This window comes from Ranitomeya variabilis, chromosome 1 (genome assembly GCF_051348905.1).
Source record: "Ranitomeya variabilis isolate aRanVar5 chromosome 1, aRanVar5.hap1, whole genome shotgun sequence".
NCBI classification, from domain to species: domain Eukaryota; kingdom Metazoa; phylum Chordata; class Amphibia; order Anura; family Dendrobatidae; genus Ranitomeya; species Ranitomeya variabilis.
This window is the reverse complement of record NC_135232.1, coordinates 486,686,208-486,704,401: the sequence shown is the minus strand read 5'-3', so window position 1 is coordinate 486,704,401 and position 18,194 is coordinate 486,686,208. Positions and strand designations below refer to the sequence as shown.

Below are 18,194 nucleotides of genomic sequence, written 5' to 3'. Positions count from 1 at the left end.
GACGGTACCCTTACAGTATATGAAGAGACCACTGGAACCTTACATTGAGGCAGAACCGGTCAAGTTAATCTATCAGGGTGGCTGAATTTTACGTTTTTGTTGCTTTATGTACACAAGAGATGCAATCACTAGAACAGAAATGCGACTTTATACAATGTGAAAAATAAACGGCTTAATGTGTAGCTGCTGAATTCGTGTATACAATCCCGCATTCTATTTAAAAAATACATTGCTTTTTATCCCTGCAGTGGCACAAATATGCAAAACGCGGTAAGCGGTATAAGTGGTAAGGTTGTATGGACGAAAGGCATGTGGGGGGAAAAAAAGGAAGGAAAAGGGTATGAAATGCCTATAGATTGCTACACCCTTAGCATTCAGTGTGCAACTGCAAACACATGAAAATAAACCAGTGTACAGTACTAGTACTGTTTAAATAACACAAGATTATACATTGCAGCATAAGTAATACTACACACATACGTTCTCAGTACATGCTGGTATATATGTTCTCAACCATACATACGCTCTTGTGCTTGACACAAGCAAACATACAAAAGCAACATAGCCACTACCACACAGTCTTACATTCCATCCGTCCGCTCTCACAGTATCTGAAGGCTCTATAATAAAGGTAGATTGCTAAATTGTTTGGAACTACCACTGTATCTTGGTTTTTTTTTTTTTTTGCTTTTTTTTCCCGTTTAAATATAAAAGCACATGCTAAAAGATCACATCCACGTAATCTTGCAGCAAAAACACTCGGAATGATCACACAAAAACCAGGGAATGTTAGTGCACACACAAAATAAGCTATAAAAAATAATAATCTTTGGAGTCCCAATCACACAGTTAGTATAACAATCCCTTAATTGTGAAGACTAATTAGAAGCTTTATAATTGATTAAATCACACAGTGCAAAAAGAGGTCCATTGACCCTTTTGTGTAAAGAAGAGGCTGGAAGCCAGACGGGTTAAGTTCAATGGATGGTTGTTGTGCATGTGTACTAAAGAACACACGTACACATGACTAGGCACACCCGAGCTGGACTTGTGCTCTCAGACTGGTCATTCTGAATCACGGTGCACTTCTGAAGCATCAGCTCGACATATAGGGCAGGTACGATTTGCCTAGAGAAAAAGAAGGGAAAAAAATACTGTAAAAAGAACAAACCAGAAAGAAAATATAACACCAATATGGCATGCCCCCTGAGGAAGGTTTCTTAACTGAAACGCGCGTCGGGGATCGCAGTGGACGGCGTGGTGACGGACATTATACCCTGGTATGTTGCTATCCTAGCGTATTCACTATATTGCCTTATGTATTTCCTATTACTAGTACCTGGGGAGCCAAGCATGGCTTCATAAGGGATTACGCCATGTTAAATCCTTGCTTCTACCATTACCTTTTTTTTAATATACTATATGGATACCGTCCACAGCTCTTTGGGCACTATAGTGCTGTGTTGTTATATGTGTTCCCATGTTTTCAAATGTACCTGTTTCTCTATTTTTTATAAATAAAATATAGCTTTTTGCTACTTTGGATATTTAAACTGCTGTGGTGCTTTTTTGTTTGCTTAGTGTTTATTGTAGTTTATCCCAATATGGTCCATATATGTGAGGGGGACCATACATTATATTCTTGGCTCTAATGTTGGGCCCTGTACTTAGGTCTTCTTTCCCTGCACATATAGAATGTCAATGTTGATATATTTACTATGCCAGCTTCTGAAGCATGGCAAAAGTAAAAAAAAAGTTTTACAAAAATATGAAATAAATAAAAAATATATATAAAAGTTTAAATCATCCCCTTTCGCCCCATTCAAAATAAAATAAAATCAAATATACACATATTTGGCATCCCCGCGTTCAGAATCGCCCGATCTATCAATAAAAAAAAGAATTAACCTGATCGATAAACAGCGTAGCGAGAAAAAAAAATTCGAAAAGCCAAAAAATACGTTTATTTGGTCGCTGCGACATTGCATTAAAATGCAATAACGGGCGATCAAAAGAACGTATCCGCACCAAAGTGGTATCACTAAAAATGTCAGCTCGGCATGCAAAAAATAAGCCCTCACCTGACCCCAGATCATGAAAAATGGAGGCGCTACGGGTATTGGAAAATGGCGCAATTTTTTTTTTTTTTTTTTAGCAAAGTTTGGAATTTTGTTTTTTCCACCACTTAGTTAAAAAATAATTTAGTCATGTTTGGTGTCTTTGAACTCGTAATGACCTGGAGAATCATAATGGCAGGTCAGTTTTAGCATTTAGTGAACCTAGCAAAAAAGCCAAAACAGAAAACACGCATTGGATTGCACTATTTTTGCAATCTCACCGCACTTGGAATTTTTGTCCCATTTTCTAGTACACGGCATGGTAAAACCAATGGTGTCGTTCAAAAGTACAACTCTTTCCGCAAAAAATAAGCCCTCACATGGCCATATTGACAGAAAAAAAAAAAAAAAAAAGTTATGGCTCTGGGAAGGAGGGGGAGCGAAAAACGAACACGCAAAAACGGAAAATCCCAAGGTCATGAAGGGGTAAAGGAACAATAACTTAGCCAGAATGTAAGGAGTATTTTAGGACAAAATCTCACCTTAAGCCACTTGTCGACACACTTGGCATGGAATTCATGGTTGCACGGTAAGACTCTTAGAAGTTGCCTCGACTCAAAATCACACATGCATACTACACACCTAGAATAAGAAAAAGAAATGTTCTATGACTCCATACTCAGCCAGACACACACATGTTTTCTGTTCTTACATGAATGTTACCATGGAGGGATTCTTTTGTCAATGTGTATCAATGGTATAGCAAGCATCAAAGGGGTTGTTTTATGTATATGTGCATTTAATTTTTTATTATACACAGCACGGTGGCTCAGTGGCTAGCACTGCAGCACTGGTGTTCTGGGTTCAAATCCCACCAAAAATATATTCTCCCTCCTCTGGGGTCTACAGTTTCCTCCCACACTCCAAACACATACTGATAGAGAATTTATATTGTGAGCCCCAATGGGGACAGTGCCGATACGGTCTGTGGACTATGATGGTGATTTAAGCGAGCATAATAAATATGGATGACCAAATGCTGCATTATGTTGTATTGCATTTGTGAATATGGATGTCAGAGGGAAGACCCCTGCTCTGGTCTTACGTCCAGAGAGATAAAACAAGACCGCTGCTTTTGTTCTAGCGGATATTTATGTATTACATACAGTGCCATGCACCGGATTCCCAAGCAAAATCAGCGATCTGCTATAGAAGCTGTACCCATCGCAATGGCTTCCATAAGAAGAAGTGGTTGTTTCCATCTCAAAGACATTTATTGCAATTTGGCCAGGCAGACATCGCTTGGCTGTGGTCAGCTTTAGACAAGTCTGAATTAATGGAACATAATAGCTCATGGGCGGTACACAGATAAGCTATTGCTATAGTTTGCAATTAAAACTTACAAGGTCTGCTCCGATTGGTGGTTGTTTGGGTTAAATCTATACGACGGAAGCTGTTCTATATCGGCTTTTGTTAATCCTCGTGGTTTAGCTTCTCCCAGTCTTTCAGCAAGATTTAGCAATGCCTGTAATGGAAAGGAGTTATGTGAATAAATCATTAATGGTGAGTTATTGGGCAGCATGGTGGCTCAGTGGATAGCACTGCTGGGGTCCTGGGTTCAAATCACACCAAGGACAACATCTGCAAAGAGTTTGTCCCCGTGTTACTGTGGGTTTCCTCCGGGGTCTCCAGTTTCCTCCCACAAACATAGGACTTTAGGGTTGTGCGTCCCAATGGGGACAATGGAGATAATGTCTAAAGCGCCGTGGAATTAATGGCGATATATAGGCGAGTAACACAAAATATTAAAGGGGTGAAAGTGGATAAATTATGAAATACAAGTTAACAGTTTGTAAGCCAAAGGTTTGAGATATGATACAGACAAGGATAGTTATCAATTATTTATCAATGAAAGCAGAGGTTTTGCTTTGTTCTAATTTTTTTATATAGCAAAAATAAAATATGTCTGAATACATACACCAACCTCATAGTTTTCCACCTCTCCATCTTCGACATCCAACTCGAAGCTAAAGGCTGGTCCCACAGTAGGAGGCACTGGAAGCATTGATCTAAAAGAGAATAAAGAAAAGAAGGATGATCATTGACGTTATATCCAAAGTGTGTATCTAATACTAGGATTATAGAAAGCTTCAGAGAATTACAGTGTAGTTCCCCACCATCAGTTTCCTTCGGATTTTAGGGAAATTACTTCACAAAAATCAACTATACACATCATAGCTGAAAGATGGTGCTCTTCTGCTCCTCAGTCTTTGGGGCAAGGCTTAGGAATTGAGGGATTTAGGAGAGGAGAAAACATCTATTCGGGTTCATATGGAATGTGAACGCTGTAGCCAATCAGTGCCAATTGATTGCCTGCAGTGATCACTCGACATTCCCTGTCGGAACAATCAGGAATGAAACCAGCAGGCCATGCAAACAGTGCTGCAGTGTCAGCGTGGTAGGTGAATGCTTGTTTTTTTATACTCCCATGTGCCACTTTGTAAAGAAGTTGTCCACTGCTAGGACAACCCCAAGCCCTTCTCATTAGTTCGTGCCGACTGGGGGCAGGACTCGTGTCAAAATACCGCACATGAGCCCTGGGAACACGAGTGCAGACACAGCTGGAACGGCATCGGCACAGGAGGGGAGTATAAGTGTTTTATTTTATCAGGGCCGAATATGGGGAATGAGAAGGGGTTGTGCTAGTAGTCGTCAACCCCTTTAAGGCCTCAATTTATCAATTGCATTTTGATATTGTGTTTCTTTTATTTTTTTGCTGATGGACTTTGTGTACCATTTTGATGAATTAAATGCAATGTTTGAAGAACCGGCACAAATTAAAATATGCTTTGTTTGTGCTTTTTTTTAATAAAATGTGAATTTTTAAAGCTTATTGAATGGATTGTTTTGCAAGTTATTACTGGAGTCCCATTTGGCAAAAAAAAGGTGACATTAGGAAAAAGTGCAAATGATGAATTAGCTGAAAACCTAAAAAAAAAACTAAACTAAAAAATTCCGTGCAAAAGCCATGATTTTAATGCTAAACAAATATCAAAAATTGTCTTAAAAACACCCATAAAAAATAGAATCTCTTCCACTGGACAGTCAAAATTAGCTCACTAATAAAATCTCAGTTAACCCGTTTACAGACACTAATAGACAGTGCAATGGAGGCTAATAGGAGAAAAACTGTCCAATTTTTAATGAAAGCCAGTTACATAAAATGATCTTTAGCCCAAAACATATACATTTAGGTAAAAGAAGAAAAATGACACCAAAGGTGGACAATCCTTTTCAGCTACATTTTGAAAAGCTTATTCAAGCAATGTGCCTTTCCATCTTGTGATACCTGAAATACTTACAGAACATAAGGTAAAAGGCTTGGATGGTAAGGTGGTGGTGGTATTGGCTGTTGTGATCGATATCTGCTACGACCAGTTAGTCTTCTAGGCATAAATGGAGGATATGGCTGAAAACACAAAAAGAAAATATAGGATTTAGAAACGGCTGTGAAAGATAACTGGAAATAAAATCCTTCAAGATCACTCGGCAGCTTCTTACAGGCATTAAGGTTATACTGCACATCTAGGATCACAAGTATGACCGCTGCCGCCGGCAGCCTGACGTTGAGAGGTTAGTGTCCAGATTACCCATTAGAGTGTTTGGTTCCTCTTATAGATACCGTGCAGACGTGTACCACACAAAAGAAGGGGGATTGTTAAGCCCAGGCTACTTGGACTTTTGGAGTCAATTGCTTCAGTCTACAGAGGTACACGGATCTGTATGCGAGCTTGTGGACTGCAGCTGTCACTTGGAGACAAGTCCCCGACTTATGTATGACCCCCTAGTTACAAACGTCGGATGTATTTAAAAAAAAAAACAATCCAAATATTCACTTCTTCAGACATCAACGGTTTCCTTCTTTCTGACCTCTTCACTATAGATCAGACTGTCTGCAATAACTAAGGCTATAACACAACTTTGTAAAAAAATAAGGCAATCAGAAACATTTACTTACAACTCCAAAGGAAACCTCCTGGTGCAAAGGATCGTGGGTTATGAACTGTAAGGGCGCAGAGGGTTGTAATGTGGGCGCATGAGCAGGCGGAGGATATGTAAACCCTCCTACAGGTAGATGTTCACCCAACAGCTCTACTTCATTCTCTATCCTCTGCAGAGGCTGGAACACCAAACAAACAATACAATGTTAAGCCAAGAGAACATAGTCCAATCCATAATGGATGTTTGGCAGGCACGACCGGAAATGGTACATTATCCTTTATTTTACCAAGACATCTTTGCATTCAATCTAAAATTAAGGTAGAATATTTTGACATGTTTGGATCACACCGACACTATTTTAGATTTTTACTAATTTTGTTTATAAAAATCATAGTATTATTGTTCGTAGGAACACGATTTTTGTTGCTAGCTAGATGTTTTCCGCACCCCTTAACATAACCCGGATTTTATGCTTTTCTCAAGGTGCACTACAATTAAGAAGCTATTGGCAGAGGCAGTAAAACGTTATGGAGACAGATTTTAGAACTTACCGATCGAGACTGTTGTGTCTGGAAGGGCACAAATTGGCCAGGAGGGGGCAGATGTGCATGGTGATGTGGAGAAAGGTGCGGTGGATGTAACAGGAATGGGTCACTGGAAATTAGGGGAGGGAAAGCAGCATAGGGAACTGGTAAATGCTGAACGGAGCAAGCCTGAAGCATCTGGAAATAGAGGAGAATATAGTTAATAGTATTCAATATGAGTTGCACAGAAAGTCGTGAATGTTATATTGCTAGGCATTCAGGACTATAGCTACAATTTCAAAAACTCAATATATTAAAAGCGACCTGCCACCCTCGTACCAAGAAACGACTATACCTAGCCTAATGGCCTCCAATTTCTTTCTTAATTGAGACAGCATTCTGGTCTTACTGCATCCAAGACGGCTGCCTATACTATGGGAGTGGAAAGGCAGATGAGGCGAGGTTCAGAGTCGCCACTGCAGCAGCCATGGAGGCACCAGGTGGGATGAGGATACATGGCAAATATATAGATTAGGGTAGAAGAGGGGAAAAATTATTTTCTATATGGAAAAGTTCAAGGGGGTATGAATACATAATATTACCCATTAGGGTGTTTGCTTGTACTGAGAAAGTAATTCCCCTTCTAGATACCGAGCAGATGAGTACACACAAAAAGGATCAGGAGATTGTGCGCAGTGTTAAGCCTGGGCTACATGAACCTTTGTAGTGAATTGCAGCAGTCTAGAGCGATACACTGATCTGTGCGTGCACATAAACCTATATACACACACACACACCTCTAAAAAGTATTCATACCCCGTGAATGCTTCCACATTACACCCACAAACTTAAAATGTATTTTATTGGGATTTTGTGATATACCAACACGAAGTAGCAACTTATTTGCTTGTGACAAGTAAAAATGACATGGTTTTTGAAATAATAATAAAAAAAAACTAATTGATCCATAATGTTCTCAAACAAGCCTCTGAGTCCTTCAGAGAACAGCTCTACTTAAACTGAGAAATTACACACAGGTAAACTCAATTTACTGGGACTTCTGGAAACAATTGGTGACTCAGGATATTAAATAGGGGCATCTCAGTACAGGGGACTGAATACAAATGCATGTCACAATTTACAGATTATTATATTTTAAAATACAGTAGTTATAAAACCATTTATCATTTCCCTTTAAGACACTGTGTGTAATAAAATATTTATTTTAATTTTTTTTAGTAAAGGGCTGACAAATAGCTTGGCACCCAATCAGCACTAGCATCACCATCTCTGCTAGAACAGGAGGGGCATATAGTTTTTTTGTTTTAAATCTGGGCCATACATTGAAATCAAGAAGAGCTTGTTCTAGTAGTGGACAACCCTTTTAACAGTACAGTCCCACTATCTGCTGTGATAAGTAGAGCTGCAGACTTTGTTGGTAAAAAGCATGGACTTTCTGTCCTTTCCCCTGCATACATTAACTTGCGCAGTTTGCATACAATCTCATTCACAATGCTGTTACTGTTATATGCAGTGGATTTAGCTCACACAAATCAGCCCACCGCATATTCGTCCAGAGGAAACCTGCCTTTTGATCTTTACAAAGGTATAGAAAGACTGGAATTAGCATCACATACCTTATTTACACAGACCTTTTTAAACATTTTTTGTTTACATTTCAGAGCACCCTAGGGACTGTGAAACGGGTTTGATTAGAAGTACAATACTGCGGGATTTTAGTATATTACACATCTCCTATAAAGCCCTACCCCAAGAGAAAAAGGTGGGAGTTCTGGGGGGCCGACAACCTGATGGCACCCTACAACTGAGTCACCCACAGTCTATCATGGTCACTACCATATTAACAAGGGATTACATTTACAGGCCAGTACTGGCTTTTAAACCCTGGCACCCCAGTGGCTCAATCTGGTTATGTAGGAGCAAATCCACTTACTGGAGGAGGCACGCTGCAGACTGGTAAGTGCTGGCCACTGAAGACCACAGAGCAGCCTGGAACCTGTTGTGCACTGCAAGCAGGGATGTGCTGTCCTGTACAAAGAGGGATTCCATGTGGGGCAACCGTCGTGACAGTGTATGAAACCGGAACCGTGCCCTGGTGAATCTGGAGATGGGAAAAAAGGAAACCATAAGTTATGAAAATAAGGAAAAACACATTAAAAAAAAAAGGAAAAGGAGACAAGCTACCTGTACAAATACCACCATCATTTCTCAGTTGTCCTGGTAAATTTGGGACCTTCTATTCACTGCACACAGGTAGACACTAGTCCCTAACAGCCACTTGTGCTGCTTTTAGTAGGAGGGAGCCAGGTATCACATTTCAAGATCTAAAGATAAAGAGTACCCATCATCCAATCTGGGACCGCCCCTTTTATTTAACAATACAATGGCTAGCTGGGTGGGGGGAGGGGGTATGTTAACTAGTAAAGTCACCAATGAAGAAAATGCTGGCAAGTGTCATTCATGGCCTCCTACTTTTGCTAGATTCCCACAGCCCACTGCAGCTCCTCTCACAGGGAAAGCGCAGGATCTCCAAGATCTCACACTTGGAACTAAACTGCGACATCCAATACAGAGATGTCACTGACTGTAACCGCAAGGCCGGAGTCACACTACAGCGAGATACGGCAGTCTCGCAGGTTAAAAACAAGCTCTGGCACCGGCACTCCGGAGCGGAGCGTGCGGCTCCATGTATTGTATGCGGCTGCATGACTCCGGCCTTAGAATGAGGCGACCATTTCGGCAACTGCTCAGTAAAGGATTATCGGTTTTATTTCTATAGCGGCAACACATTCCGCAGCAAAAGCTATACAAGACATTACAAAGCAAAACATTATTCCATAACGATAGGGGTGAGAGCTGCTCTGATCGCAAGTGTACGATCTATGAGGATATAGGTGGGACACAACTGGTTGAAAAAAAAAAAAAAAAAGTGCTTGTCATGTTTGGTCCAGCCATCATTATAATAAGTAGGAGCATTCAAATAAAGCTACATGAAGCGGTCATCAACCAGTATCTACACACAGATACAAGTAGGGACCAGTTTCTGGGGAAAGTTAAGAAGGGAGAAAGAGGTTTTAGAAGTACAAAGAAAGCTACAAATAGATGGTCTGGGGTAGTGCATTCCACAGAACTGGCGCAGCACAAGAGAATATTTGGAGACAGAGTACAAGGGTCGGCTCATGGAGGATGTTAGTCTTAGATCATTAGCAGGACAGAGAGCATGGGTGCAGGTAGACATATTGTGAGATGTAGGGTGGTAAAGAACTGTGGAGAGCTTTGTGGGTGAGATTCATAAGTTTATATTGGAAGGGCAATGACTGGCACTCGGGTGTTCTACAAGTATTTTGGCGTGCTCGGGATTTAGTTTCAGTCTCCGTAGTTGCATGATTTGTGGCTACTAGACAGCTTGAATAAATGTGGGGATTGTCTCTTTGTTAGGCAATCTCCACATGTATTCAGGCTGTCTAGTAGCCGCAAATCATGCAGCTACGGAGACAGAAACAATCTCCCACAAAATCTCCAAGCACGCCGAAATACTCGGAGAACATCGGAGCATGCTCAGAGAAACTAGAGTAAGGCTACGTTCACACTAGCGTTGTGCGCCGCTGCGTCGGCGACGCAATGCACAACGCACGCAAAAACGCGGCAAAACGCACGCAAAAACGCTGCGTTTTGCGACGCATGCGTCGGTTTTTGCCGAAAATCGGACGCAAGAAAAATGCAACTTGCTGCGTTTTCTTGGTCCGACGCTTGCGGCAAAAAAGACGCATGTGTGGCACAACGCAACAAAAAAAAACGCATGCGTCCCCCATGTTAAGTATAGGGGGCGCATGACGCATGCGTCGCCGCTGCGTCGCCGACGCAAACCCGACGCACATTAGCCAAACGCTAATGTGAACGTAGCCTAACGAGCACACTCGCTCATCACTAATAATGATCCTTAACCCCTTAATGACAGCCAATACGTCTTTTAACTGACCTGAGATATAAGAATAGCCTCCCCATACAGGTGACAATCCAGCAGCTGTCGGCTGTACACTATAGCTGACAACTTGCTGCATCAGCCACGATCAGTATTATCACTGTCCAGATCTGTTTAACCCCTTAGATGCTGCTGTCAATAGTGACTACATCTTATAAGTGGTGGGGGCTTCCTCTTTATCCCAGCTGGTGCCCTCAGATCATAATTGTGTGGTCCTGATGTTTGCCATGGCAATTCATAACCAAATAGCGGCCTTAGGCCGGTTTCACACTTGCGTTTGGAGCAGCTGCGGAGGGCTGCGGACTTCCTCTGCGAAGCCCCGCCCTCTGCCGCGAGCTCCGCCTACTTCGGCATGCGGCCTGTGTACCTATATTTAACATTAGGTACGCAGGTCGTGCGGCTGTATGTGGAGGCTGCCGCATGCGTCGTTTTGACGCTGCGGCGACCAGCGTAGGACGCAGCCTGTAACATTTTTTTTTTTATATCCGCAGCGTCAAAACGACGCATGCGGCAGCCTCCGCATACAGCCGCACGACCTGCGTACCTAATGTTAAAGATAGGAACGCAGGCCGCATGCGAGCGGCATGCAGAAGTAGGCAGAGCTAGCGGTGGAGAGCGGGGCTTCACGGAGGAAGTCCGCAGCTGCTCCAAACGCAAGTGTGAAACCGGCCTTACAGTCTGATGGCATTTGTAACCTGTTCAGAAGTTAGCGGCATTTAGGTGGTAAAAATACACATTTTCATTTCTGCTGTGCCACTTTGCATTAATTCCTGAAAAGCACCTGAAGGGTTAAACTACCTGACCTGTGTGGTTTTTAAAATGGTATCAGTTTTGGGGGATTTCCAATATATGGGACCCCTAAAGGCACTTCAAACATGGATATGTCCCCAAAAAATTACATTTGGTAAATTTCCTTGAAAAAAAAAAAAAATGAAAAATTACTGCTAGCATTTTAGGAGGTTTAAAAATGTAACAAAATAAAAGAACATTTTACAAATGGTGCTGATGTAAAGCAGACATGAGGGAAAAGGGGGTGTTACTAGGTACTAACCATGCAGGGTGTCCAAACTTTTGCATTGACCAATTATTCTTTTTGTAATTTTTAAAATGTAAAAAAAAATTACTTTTTTAGCCTACAATACAAAGTAATTGTGTCATTAACTTTCTGTTTTTTTTTTTTTTTTTTTTTTTTAAATCAGATACATTTTTATTTAATTTTTCAACATATAACAAAAGACAACACCCTGTCATCTTTAACTTTAGCCCTTTTAGAGATCATTTAATCGACGACTTGCTTAACTGTTAACAATAACTGTAATTTTGACCAGAGGTGCTTAAACTTTTACATGCCACTGTAAATGCCTAATTTAATAATCTAATCACTTTTCTACTTTAATTAAGAATTCCATACCAATCATCCTCTAGACTAAAAGCATTTAACTACTTTTTATGATGACACTTAGTTTGAGAATCCCAGTGCATGCTGGGATAGCCAAAGGAACAGTCATCAGGAAGCAGAGGCTGCGATCCCTGCTGCTACCTCCTCCGCCCGCTCCCTGAAACAAAGCATCATCAGTGCCCCCTATTTCAGGGGCTGGGCTAGTCCCTGTTCTACTGAGCATGTGTCAGTTGTCAAATTTGAAATAAACTTAATAGATTCTGTCACTAGCGCTGAAGTACTGTCAGCCCAGCAGTAGATTCTGCCACTGTGCAGAACAAAAAGCAGCAGCACGCTCGCTGGTCGGCTCTGAGCAGAAGTAATGACAAGAGAGTGCACTGTGTCTCTTTCTCTTTATATAAAAAAAAAAAAAGTAGCACAATCACAGAGAATTTAGAAGAATTATCATACCTGTTCATGAATGTCAACCATCACAGCATTTTGCTGTTGTGGATGTGCAGCTGGGTGGAGCATACGCGGAGATACATTCGGTGGGTGGAAAGCCCTAGGTTCTTCTACTGCCGGTTGCTGACCATACGAAAGGTGATGGTAATTTTCATCTTGGTTAATGGAATTGTGACGAGAAATTCTCTCTCTTCTTCCTCTTTGTCGCCTGACCGGAGGGCTATTCAAACATATCAGTAGTCTAAGATTAGAGTAACACTAACATAAAACACGCAACTACAAAGTAACAAGTGACCCTACACAAGTAATGTTTAGGCTGTCAGTATTTCTGTCATACTAGCTCTCCATTTAGTAAATAAGCAGAATGGCGGGTTAACGGTAAGGCGGACTGTCCTATATAGATGGTATCGGCAACTCTCGGCTATGCCCAGACAGCAGATGTCACAGACAGAACAATTAGGCATGTTGGATTTCAATACGCAGATTACATAACCATCCATCTCCAGGAGGTTAACCCTTCTGCACGATTATGCTGGACAGGTGCAAGCTTCCCCATAATGAAGCAAGTAGTACACAATAGCTTATCTTGTGGCTCTGTGCAGGTAGACTTAGGGTACCGTCTCACAGTGGCACTTTGGTTGCTACGACGGCACGATCCGTGACGTTCCAGCGATATACTTACGATCTCGCTGTGTCTGACACGCAGCAGCGATCAGGGACCCCGCTGAGAATCGTACGTCGTAGCAGATCATTTGAAACTTTCTTTCGTCGTCAGATCAACTGCTGTCATCGCTGGATCGTCGTGTGTGACGCCGATCCAGCGATGTGTTCACTTGTAACCAGGGTAAATATCGGGTTACTAAGCGCAGGGCCGCGCTTAGTAACCCGATATTTACCCTGGTTACCATTGTAAAAGTTAAAAAAACAAAACAAAAAAAAACACTACATACTCACATTCTGATGTCTGTCACGTCCCCCGCTGGCGTCCACTGGGTTAAAACTGCTTTCGGTAAGAGCGCTGCTAATGCACGCGCTGCTGCCGAGAGCTTCCCTGCACTGACTGTCAGCGCCGGCCGTAAAGCAGAGCACAGCGGTGACGTCACCGCTGTTACTGCCGGCGCTGACACAGTCAGTGCAGGGAAGCTCTCGGCAGCAGCGCGTGCATTAGCAGCGCTCTTACCGAAAGCAGTTTTAACCCAGTGGACGCCAGCGGGGGACGTGACAGACATCAGAATGTGAGTATGTAGTGTGTTTTTTTTTTTACTTTTACAATGGTAACCAGGGTAAATATCAGGTTACTAAGCGCGGCCCTACACTTAGTAACCCGATGTTTACCCGGGTTACCCGGGTGCTGCAGGGGGACTTCGGCATCGTTGAAGACAGTTTCAACGATGCCGAAGTCGTTCCCCTGATCGTTGGTCACTGGAGAGAGCTGTCTGTGTGGCAGCTCCCCAGCGACCACACAACGACTTACCAACGATCACAGCCAGGTCGTATCGCTGGTCGTGATCGTTGGTAAGTTTAGTGTGACTCCAGCTTTAGGGTTGGGGCTGAGGGTTATGGTTAGAGTTGGGATTAGAGTTAGAATTGTGGGGTTTCTACTGTTTAGGTACATCACAGGATCTCCAAACGAGACATGGCGCCCGCCATTGATTCCAGCCAATTTTGCATTCAAAAAGTAAAACGGTGCTCGCTCCTTTCTGAGCCCTACCATGCCCCAAAACAGTGGCTTTCCCCCACATACGGGGTATTGGCGTACTCAGGAGAAATTGCACAACAAATTTTGTGGTCCATTTTCTCCTGCTACCCTTGTAAAAATTAAAAAAAAAAAAAAGTTTGGTTCCAAAGTAAAAAATTTTGTGAAAAAAGTAAAATGTTCATTTTTTCCTTCAACATTGCTCTAGGTCTCATGAAGGACCTAAAGGGTTAATAAACTTCTTGAATGTGGTTTTTGGCACCTTGAGGGTGCATACATACACAGTACAGACCAAAAGTACTATGAAGAACCTAGAATATAAGATATAATTTCAGTTGTTTCACTCTTTTCTGTTAAGTATATAATTCCACATGTGTTAATTCATAGTTTTGATGCCTTCAGTGTGAATGTACAATTTTCATAGTCATTAAAATACAGAAAAATCTTTAAATGAGAAGGTGTCCAAACTTTTGGTCTGTACGGAGATAGATAGTTAGATAGATAGATATCCATCCTTGTATGCATGGCTCCTTAGGGTACTGTCACACAGTGGCACTTTTGTCGCCACGACGGTACGATCCGTGACGTTCCAGCGATATCCATACGATATCGCTGTGTCTGACACGCAGCAGCGATCAGGGACCCTGCTGAGAATCGTACGTCGTAGCAGATCATTTGGAACTTTCTTTCGTCGCTGGATCTCCCGCTGTCATCGCTGGATCGTTGTGTGTGACAGCGATCCAGCGATGCGTTCGCTTGTAACCAGGGTAAACATCGGGTTACTAAGCGCAGGGCCGCGCTTAGTAACCTGATGTTTACCGTGGTTACCAGCGTAAAAGTAAAAAAAACAAACAGTACATACTCACATTCCGGTGTCTGTCCCCCGGCGTTCTGCTTCTCTGCACTGTGAGCGCCGGCCAGCCGGAAAGCGAGCACAGCGGTGACGTCTGACGTCACCGCTCTGCTTTCCGGCTGGTGCAGACACAGTGGAGAGAAGCAGAACGCCGGGGGACAGACACCGGAATGTGAGTATGTACTGTTTGTTTTTTTTACTTTTACGCTGGTAACCACGGTAAACATCAGGTTACTAAGCGCGGCCCTGCGCTTAGTAACCCGATGTTTACTCTGGTTACCCGGGGACCTCGGCATCGTTGGTCGCTGGAGAGCGGTCTGTGTGACAGCTCCCCAGCGACCACACAACCACTTACCAATGATCACGGCCAGGTAAATCGTTTAGTGTGACAGTACCCTTACTCCCATCCTTGTATAGATGGGGATGAGTTACCATGAATATCAGAATAGGGATTAGGAGACAAGACAATGCATACCTGGCTCATACTAGAGTCAATAAGTTTTCCGAGGCAAAATTGGGTGCCTCGGCTTGTACTCGGGTCAACTCATACACGAGTATATACTGTACATATCAATGTTTTGCTTAAAAGAAAGCCATTTGCGATCCCGTGCTGTAATGTCAGACTATGTCCCTGTACAGTCAGGCAACCATTGAACAGCAGCAGCACATTTATAAAGATTATCTCAGCACAGGAACATTTTATTTAAAACACATCCAATTGTGCATATTATTCTTCCAAGTTCTATTGATTAAAATCAACTTCCTATGCGTACACAAAGTCATGGTGAATGTTGGGGGAAAAGTTGCTGGGATCTGCCTTGGACTAGTCAACTGAGACAAGTAGTTCCTGGCCGGCTTTTCAAAGCATGTAAAACATACACTGTTACAACAGCACAGTCAGTATCCGATTCATGCTGTCTGTGGTTCGGAAAGCATGATCCAGATGACCAGTTCCCTTTATAAGTTTTACATGCTCCATGCTAATAAAATATCTGATAGAGTATTGGGTAACCGAGTCAATCGCAGACAGTACTTTCAGTGTGCAAAAAGGTCATTCCATGAATACATAATGTATACAATTTACCTACACGGCACGGTAACATCCACAGCTGCCAGTAAAACAGCCATATAACATCACCATTAATAAGAATTACATGAGAACAGCCATGTAGTAACTTTTACCAATCTCTATGCAGACTGCACTGAAGGAGTATGTATGGCATGCATCCATGTCACTACAGTGCTTAAATCTACATTATTAGAGCCCTCAATTGCAATTACCTTCTTCGGTTTCTCGCAGGAGTGTTGCATCTTTCCCCTGAGAAATGGTGCTGATTGGGTCGGGCAGAAGGAGGCCGCCTATTTGATGACATCTCCCATGGTCGCATTGGCGGCGATGGTGCAGGCGATGGTGCTGGGTAATCAAAGACTGAATTTGACAGTCTTTGTCTTTTTGGACTGGGACTGTCTTCGTTCTGAAAGACATGGGAATTTACATAAATTAAAAAGAATGCAACACAACCTTTTGTCAATTGTCTCTAGTTATACAAATACTGAAATTACAGATAAAGAATGGGCACCCAATAGGCACCACTTTAATAGTGACTGCAGAGTTTGGGCAGCACTGTCATGCCGTCATCTCATCCCAGCACACATAGAATAAAGAAATACCGCACCTGGCAATCTGATAAAAGTTTAAAGAGCTGACAATAAGGTCTATTACAGACCAGGAAGAAACGAGGATAAAAAGCACCATGATCCTGCAGCCATTATGAAGCGTCAGAATAGCACACAGCAGATGTAATGTGCTGCTTACACTGGATGTATACAGTAGTCTACAGCTGAAACAATGTGACTGGTGCGTAACGACACATCGGAGATAAATAATGTAAATAGTGGCTCCTCTACTGTACACAGCTCAGGCTCTGCTCACATCACATCACATCCATGGGCTAATGTAACCCTACCGAGATGTTTACATGTACAGAAGCCAAAAACAGCACAAACCTGATGGGAACATTGCCTTACAAAAGGCTTTTCACCTATGCAAGTACAAGTTAGAGGTCTATGCATGGCAGGAATGGAGTTCACAGGAAAAAAAAAAAATACTAAAAAATGTCATATAAAGAAGACATTCGACCACATATCATGCAATATCTCAAAAAATTTAGATAATTGCCCTAACTAAAAGGGAATCTTATGATTTAGGGGCAGAGACCCCACTTACTGAGCTGCTTGCTGTCATTTTGGCAGATCTACCAGTTCTCTGAATGCTGTATACCCCCAGCCACAACACTGATTACCAGCTTTCTGTGAACACTGTGCATAGACAGAAAGCTGCCAGTCACTGGTGGGCTCGGGGTTATACAGCCCTCATTAATATGGAGGAATACAGCAGGTTTACTACTCTTAGTACAAGTGATAAAATCACAGCTTTATCAGCAGAAGATTATCAAAACTGGAATAAGGGTCTGTCTTTACTTTTTTTTTTTGCACCTGAAAACACCACAAACTGATGACAGATTCCCTTTAAAGGGCTCATACTCACCTGCGAGAAACTCGGATGAGTCCCGCATGTTAATACCTGGCACTCAGATCGGAGCATGCGGCCGCATAGCAATACATTCAAGCCGCACGCACCGTTCCAGACTGCCGGGTGTGTGAACTTACCCCAAGTCTATGGAGTGTCAGAACAAGAGTCCATAGACTTACATTGTAATGCATAGAGCGAGACAGATAATTAGAAGATTGGTGTCGTCACTACGAAGAGGAGCGGAGCGGTGCTAGATATTGAGGAGACAGCACAGTAACACTGATCGTACAATACATTACACACACAAGATATAGAAAAAATGTTCAGATGTGTGCTTCTTTCATTACCAGTCCTACTACTGAGTTCCTGAGCTGTGAATAAAGGCCCCGTCACACTTAGCGACGCTAAAGCGATCCCGACAACGATACGACCTGTCAGGGATCGTTGCTGCGTCGCTAGTGAGATGTCAAACAGTGAGATCTTCCCAACGACGCAGCAGAGCTGCGGCGACCTGTACAACGATGTCGTTGTGACCCTGTCACATGGCAGCTATTATGACGATTCAGACCTCGATGAGGGACGTCCTGTGTGACGTTGTAGTCACACAGGCGTGCATTTGCGTTGCCTTTTCCATGCCCATTCAGTTCCGATTGGTGGTCGCTACCGCGTTCTGATTGGTGGCG

General features: G+C 42.6%; 1 protein-coding gene across 7 annotated transcripts in view; it reads right to left on the bottom strand.

Moving 5' to 3' along the window:
* Window positions 1–18,194, bottom strand: part of RNF38 (ring finger protein 38) — a 425,742-nt gene that overhangs the window by 12,538 nt on the left and 395,010 nt on the right. For 3 of the 7 annotated variants that reach the window (XM_077251699.1, XM_077251727.1, XM_077251708.1), the window contains 10 exons: window positions 16,260–16,453; window positions 12,436–12,649; window positions 8,538–8,705; window positions 6,611–6,781; window positions 6,076–6,237; window positions 5,420–5,526; window positions 4,042–4,126; window positions 3,461–3,582; window positions 2,600–2,699; window positions 9–1,128 (listed from right to left, as the gene is read on the bottom strand). In XM_077251699.1, coding sequence (XP_077107814.1) covers window positions 1,066–1,128; window positions 2,600–2,699; window positions 3,461–3,582; window positions 4,042–4,126; window positions 5,420–5,526; window positions 6,076–6,237; window positions 6,611–6,781; window positions 8,538–8,705; window positions 12,436–12,649; window positions 16,260–16,453 — 1,386 coding nt within the window. In that variant the 3' untranslated portion in view covers window positions 9–1,065. Of the gene's footprint in view, window positions 1–8; window positions 1,129–2,599; window positions 2,700–3,460; window positions 3,583–4,035; window positions 4,127–5,419; window positions 5,527–6,075; window positions 6,238–6,610; window positions 6,782–8,537; window positions 8,706–12,435; window positions 12,650–16,259; window positions 16,454–18,194 lie in introns of all 7 variants that reach the window. The other 4 variants (XM_077251683.1, XM_077251691.1, XM_077251735.1 and 1 more) reach the window with 2 other exon arrangements.